The sequence below is a fragment of the Phaethon lepturus genome, unplaced genomic scaffold, assembly GCF_000687285.1.
Source record: "Phaethon lepturus isolate BGI_N335 unplaced genomic scaffold, ASM68728v1 scaffold14375, whole genome shotgun sequence".
Lineage (NCBI taxonomy): Eukaryota > Metazoa > Chordata > Aves > Phaethontiformes > Phaethontidae > Phaethon > Phaethon lepturus.
Genome location: NW_010542821.1, coordinates 18,514 through 25,319, shown reverse-complemented (window position 1 = coordinate 25,319; position 6,806 = coordinate 18,514). Strand labels below are relative to the sequence as shown.

General features: G+C 41.7%; 1 protein-coding gene across 1 annotated transcript in view; it reads left to right on the top strand.

Moving 5' to 3' along the window:
- DCLRE1C (DNA cross-link repair 1C) overlaps positions 1–6,806 on the top strand; it is a 16,856-nt gene that overhangs the window by 3,772 nt on the left and 6,278 nt on the right. The window contains exons 3-9 of the mRNA XM_010288163.1: positions 2,263–2,322; positions 2,953–3,008; positions 3,659–3,760; positions 4,375–4,447; positions 4,605–4,745; positions 5,285–5,386; positions 6,002–6,138. Of these exons, the coding sequence (XP_010286465.1) occupies positions 2,263–2,322; positions 2,953–3,008; positions 3,659–3,760; positions 4,375–4,447; positions 4,605–4,745; positions 5,285–5,386; positions 6,002–6,138 (671 nt within the window). The remainder of the gene's footprint in view (positions 1–2,262; positions 2,323–2,952; positions 3,009–3,658; positions 3,761–4,374; positions 4,448–4,604; positions 4,746–5,284; positions 5,387–6,001; positions 6,139–6,806) is intronic.

The window sequence follows — 6,806 nt, the reverse complement described above, 5'->3', positions numbered from 1 at the left end:
TCAGCCTGGAGCAGAGAAGGCTCCGGGGAGACCTTCCTGCAGCTGCCAGGGCTGAGAGGGGCTTATGAGAAAGATGGGGACAGACTTTTTAGCAGGGCCTGTTGCCATAGGACAAAGGGTAATGGTAAAGGGGGTAGATTTCGACTAGGTAGAAGAAAGAAATTTTTCATATTGAGGGTGGTGAAACTCTGGCGCAGGTTGCCCAGAGAGGTGGTAGATGCCCCATCCCTGAAAACATCCCAGGTCAGGCTGGACGGGGCTCTGAGCAACCTGCTGTAGTTGCAGATCTCCCTGCTCACTGCAGGGGGGTTGGACTAGGTGGCCTTTAAAGGTCCCTTCCGACCCAAAGATTCTATGATTATGATTCAGGTCTGTGTAAAAGGGACTCTGAACATCCCTTCGGCATGTTTGATATGTGAAGGAGCACAGCGTGCATAGGTGATAATTTTTTTAAGCCTATAATCTTCTCAGACTTGCAGAAATAAAATGGGCTGGGTTTGTGTTCTTTTTTTAATTGGTGTTGGATGTTTTTTAAATTTTTATTTTTAAGCTTGTGTCCATTTGCTTCCAGTATCCCTTGAGTTTTACCTAGAAGAAGAGGTTCTTTGAGGGGAGATATCTGTAAGCTGCTAGGAGTTTGTATGATCAATAAAAGGAAAGTAGGCAATGCTGGTCCTGACATCCCTGTTTGAGGAAATCTTTATATCTGGGAAGGGGTGTCAGCCTAAGATGAAGCACAATTAGCACAAATCAACACAATTTAAAAAGTATATAGATGTTTGCAGCTGCTGCTTCCAGGAGTGACTGCTGGTAATGGCATGAGCTGCACAGGCCCTAAATCAGATAGCAGCTGTTGGATGTCTTGTTCACAAGCTTTGTTTTACAACAAGTAAGTTTTCTACTTGTAGCATGACTGGGAAATGAATTAACATCTGATTTGATATTCACCAGACTGAAAGAAGCAATCACAATGTCATCTCCCAGACAAATGTTTTTATGATTTCCAGTCTGACCTTATTTGTACATATGGCATGAGAGGCTCTTTGAATCTGCTGCTGGCTTTAACATTTAAACTATCAAAGATGAGGGGAGAACTCTGCTGGAGATATTATCATTCATGCTTAATAAGCTAAACTGTGGCTGTCAGCAAAGAATACTTCAGGCAGTTTAGATCTAAAACTTGACAATTATTTCACTGCAGTAGGAAATTTGAGAATTACTGAGAAATATTGAGCATGCAGAATTTAGATCAGCCTCTTGAATTTATTCAGCTTCAGAATTTGTAGATGATAATATTAGTATTGATGTTTAAAAAATCAATTCTTGTTAGTGTCTTGAATTCTTAGTATAAAATAGTTGTTGAGACACATATCTGTGTTTTGGAGCAAGTTCTGAGTTTAATTGGTGGTGTGGTTTCTGGTGGAGAAGCCAAGTGTTACCACCTTTGTGTCGATGAGCACCAGCTGAATGGATCTCATGCAGCTGCACAGAAATTGGTGACACAGTGTCTTGTGAATCCATCCAGTGCAGTGAAACCACATGTGCGTACCAAAGGAGCGTAATGACAGGAGACTTTCCTTTCACTTTGGCTTTTTTGGGGGCAGGAGAATTATATACAAATACTATCTGAAACAAAGAGGGGAAAAAAAAACCCCAGGAGAGTGGGAGAGGAGCCTGCATAGCAGTGCTAACCTTGCAGATGGCCACAGAGTATGTATGTTGCAGGACTCTGTTTTAGTAGAGGATATGGCAAAATAAGTGATTAATTGCAGTCTATAGATTAATCACCCCTACACAAACACAGAAATACCCACTGCATGTGATTTGTGGGTTCTGCTTCTAGTAATAAGGAGCAGTGAGGAGAAGTTGTGCTGTAGCACAGAAACCAGTCCGAGCAAGATCCACTGGTGTGCTCTGGAACTAGGATGTCTTGGGCTTTGCAGTCATATGCAAAAATAAGGCGTATGATCTAGCTAGAGAAACCAGAGCTGTTGCTGTTAGAGGTCCAACATATTCTACCTTTTTCAGGCATGTACACCTTGATTGGGGTATCTCCATTTCATTTTTAGACAACTTTTAGAAAACTTTTTTGTCCACTGGAAATGGAAATTCATTACTTACTATGGGAAAATGAACTTAACTTTACAGGCTTAGCATTAGCTGTAGTTAGTGCTAAAGATGTCTACATACTGAATACTTAGCCATAAGCATGAAACAAAATGTTCAGTAAATCCTGTAATGCATTTATTCATTTTGTTACAGGTTGCATTGGAAGTTGAAACTCCAACTCAGATTTCTTTAGTAGATGAAACATCTGGTGAGGTAAGTCACACACACAAAAAAATTTAATATATTTCTAGTGGGCAGTAATAATGTTTAAATGAGCATGGAAAATGGATCTTACCTGTAACATCTGAAGTGGATAAGCTATTTTTAAAATGTACGTTCCCCTTCCTCTCTCCAGGATGTGAAGCGACATGAATTCTTCCTCCCCACTTTGTTCTTATTATCATAGCATTTTTTGGGGTAATGTTTTTCCCCTGTATTGGTACCTTTTTCTCTTGTGATTTTTTCACCTCATATTTCCTGGCTTATTTTAACAAGTTTTAAGTGCAGGACTTAAAGGTCAGGTAAAAGCCTGGTAGGGCATCTCCAGGCAAAGTGTATTCTAAGATGTTTCCATGATGCTTGTTTGCCAGGAACCAGGGATGTAGGACTGTCTTCTGGCTGAGTGGCTTTCATGAACACCATACAATATTCAGTCATCTCTTCTGGCATGACAGGGTGGTCGTTGCTCTTCAGGGCTTGTTGGAATGGGAGGAGACTTTTCTCTTTGTTCAAAAGCAATGCTAAATGCTGCAAGAGGCTGTGGGGAGTAATGTGTTGCTATGTTAATGAAAGTATTGGTAGTACTTAGTGCAGTGTGAAAATAATGCTAACCATCTCTTCCAGAAAGAAGATATAGAGGTGACCCTTCTACCAGCTGGTCACTGTCCAGGATCAGTCATGTATGTCTTTTCAATACTCTCAATGTCTCTGCTGAGAAATTTGTCCTATAGAGTTCTCACTAAGTACTGTTTTTTTTCTAACTAGAAAAAGCTAGTGAATTTAAAATTCTTACTTGGAGATAATACTGTTGTGGCAGGGCCCACCAGCTTTGGTCAAGGTTGGAAAACCACTGTACTATCTGGGATCTGTCCAGACAGAAGTTGTTACCTTGGTGGGACAGATTACTTTTCCCCATGCCTATGAATAACAACTTTCTTGATTTCAACTGTACTTAAAAATGACATTCAAAACTGTGATTAAAAAATAAATCCTTCATTTTGTAAGCATGACATTAAAAAGAAGGTGCCCGGCTTCCTGGTTACAGATGCCTAATAGATTCCTTTGGCTGCAACAGACAGCTCGGCTACCCTCACAGAATCTGTGAGGCTTTTGTCTTCAACTCTGACCAGCCTAGGCACAGGTTATTTTCTAGACATACTGAGTTGGAATTACTGGGTTTATCTGAAATTATTCTAGGACCAAATTGAGCCCAGTATTTCTACTACATCACACGTTAATCACGTAGACTGCTCTAAGCAAGGTAACAATTTGACACCTGGCATTTAATGCTTTATATTGTTGAGTTTGACCAAAGTGTTTCTGTTTGTAGGTTTTTGTTTGAAGGTGCAAATGGCACTGTGTTGTACACAGGGGATTTCAGGCTTGCAAAAGGAGAAGCAGCCAGAATGGACCTGTTGCACTCAGGGACCAGGTGAGGCTTCAGCTGGGTTACCAAAGTGTGGGCAATGTAAACATCTAGTTGTTTTAGTAGACACATTCTCTGGGTGGTCCAAAGCTTTCCCTTGTTGCAACAATCAAGCTAGGGAAGTAATTAAAATTTTATTAGAAGAAATAATTCCTCAATTTGGAATCCCCCAGGGCTTATCCTCTGATAACAGACCTCGTTTTATTTTAGAAATAATCCAAGGAATGTCAAGATTCCTCCAATTGAAATGGGATCTACATACCCATTGGAAACCACAGTCTAGTGGGAAGATAGATAGAATGAATCAGACCCTTAAACCACAAATTTCCAAATTATGACAAGAAACCCATCTTAAATGGGTAGATATCCTACCAATTCATGGGATTTAGAAAGAATAAAAAATCACCCAGGCATGGACAATTCAGCAATAATGTACTCCTTTTCCTTATTTTTTATTCTGATTAAATATATTTGCAGTCAGGCAACACTGCAGTTACAAGCCCCTTTTAACTTGCTCTTTGTAATAAAGAGGAAGAATGGCCTCCTTTTGAAGAGAGAGGAAGTGGTAAAGCTGAGTACTGTGATGCACTGCTCACTCTGGTATCACATTTCTCTTTCAGAGTAAAAGATATCCAGAGTGTGTACCTGGACACCACTTTTTGTGATCCCAAATTTTATCATATACCAAGCCGGGTAAGTCCAAATAAGCCGTGAGAGCTTAAAGCTGCTAATTAACTAACCATCCCTTTGTTAGGTCAGTCTTGCAAGGCAATACCATTTTGCATTACCAAATCACAGCACTTTGGAAGTATCTTCAGTGACAATTCACCACATCTTCTGAACTTTTCAGGAGGAGTGTTTAAACGGGATCTTAGAGATTGTGCGAAGCTGGACCTCGCTGACTCGCTATCATGTCGTGTGGCTGAATTGCAAAGCTGCTTACGGATATGAATATTTATTCATAAACCTCAGTGAGGAACTTGGAATCAAGGTGACATTTCTGTAATTTTTGTTTTAGAATAGGCCCTCGGGAATGATTGTGGCCAGCCACCAAGATGGACGTGGGTGTTCAGAGGATTGCTAGATGTGAAAGATGTGCATGCTTTCATTAACCACACCTAAAAAGCTACACTTGTGCCCAAAATGAGTTAACTGCTGGATTTCAGTTTAGAACATCTGGGCTTTCCAGGGAGAAGTTAATCCTCGGTTTTCAAGCTCAGTGTTTACCTCTCCCTTTTTATCTCATGAGTGATAAAAGCCTTCTCATTTGCACATGACATTAATAGTTAGCAGATATATTCTGACTTTCTTTGATGAATATTCATCTCTCTTCAGCACAGGAGGTGTGTTCTGTTTGTTCTAGATGTTCAAGTTACTTTTGGCTAACCCTTCTCCACTTGGACAGTGGGTAGTAATTGTTTAAAAGCCTACCAGCATTTGTTGAGAGCAGAACTACATCTGTACAGTTGTTCCAGCTGCCGTCTGGCAAACACATTGAGCTAATTAAGAGTAAACTCTGCCTTTCTCTAGGTACATGTGAACAAACTTGATATGTTCAGAAACATGCCAGAAATCCTCTACCATGTTACTACAGATCGACACACTCAGATTCATGCCTGTCGACATCCTCGGGTGTGTATTGTTTTGCAAGTTTGCTGTGAAAGACTGGTTATAGGTGCTAATGTTTTTGTCCTACTGTGCTAATGAAGACTTGGGCCAAATGGTGTCTTAATTTAAAAATACAATTTTCAAGTTTCAAATATAGTTAAACTATTTCTAGTATCAGCTAATACATTTTTCCCTTTTTTCTTTTAAACTTCCCTTTTTTTCTTTTAAACCCACTAACCAAAGTTCTCACTCTTCTTTACATTAAGTAGGACAAGCAGCAGATTAGATCAGCCAGGTATTATCCATTTAAATGTATTGGAAGCAGCTCATATGGTGTCTCTTGCAGCCATGTGCTGTGGGCTTCTAGTGCATGGCCTTCCCTTTCCAGGGTGTCTGTCAGGCTGAAGGCTCCAACGTGGAGGAGAGCTGGTAGAACTGCAGATGGGGCACGTTGGGGCACTGGTCTCTGTGGTTGATTTACTTTGTCAGCTGCACTACGGAAGCAAGATGGAACAGCAAAGAGTGTTTCAAGGGAGTTGGAATTGAGATGAAAACTTGGTCTGGCTAGATACTATGTTGCTCAATTTTGGGGGGGAAAAAAGGTCAGGATTACTCTTAATTTTATATTGCATTTGCCAGGATGATGACTGCTTTCGAGGGAACAGGCTGCCCTGTGGGATGACTTGCCAAAATGGAACGCCCTTGCACATAATCAGCATCAAACCCTCCACTATGTGGTTTGGAGAAAGGATCAAGAAAACCAGTGTAATAGTGAGGTGAGCATTTTGGCCATGCAGAAAGCTGCTGTTTCAGGTGTGTTGTCCTGGTTTCAGCCAGGGTAGAGTTAATTTTCTTCACAGAAGCTGGTGTGAGGCTGTGTTTTCGATTTGGAATGAGAAAATATTGATACCGTGCTGATGTTCTGAGTTGCTGCTGAGTAGTCAAGGACAGTCCAGCTTCTCGTGCTGGCCTGGCAGCAAGAAGGCTGGGGGTGCCCCGGAAGGTGGGGGGGGACACAGCCAGGACAGCTGACCCAGGCTGGCCAAAGAGATATTCCATACCATATAACGTCATGCTCAGTATATAAAGCTGGGGGAAGAAGAAGGAAGGGGTGGAGGGACGTTTGGAGTGATGGCGTCTGTCTTCCCAAGAAACCATTACGCGTGATGGAGCCCTGCTTCCCTGGAGATGGCTGAACTCCTGCCTGCCCATGGGGAGTGGGGAATGGATTCCTTGTGTTGCTTTGCTTGCGTGCGCAGCTTTTGCTTTACTTATTAAACTGTCTTTATCTCAAACCATGAGTTTCCTCACTTTTACTCTTCTGATTCTCTCCCCCATCCCGCCGTTGGGGAGTGAGCGAGCGGCTGCGTGGGGCTTAGTTGCCGGCTGGGGCTAAACCACAACAGTCCTTTTTGGCGCTCAACGTGGGGCACGACGGGTTTGA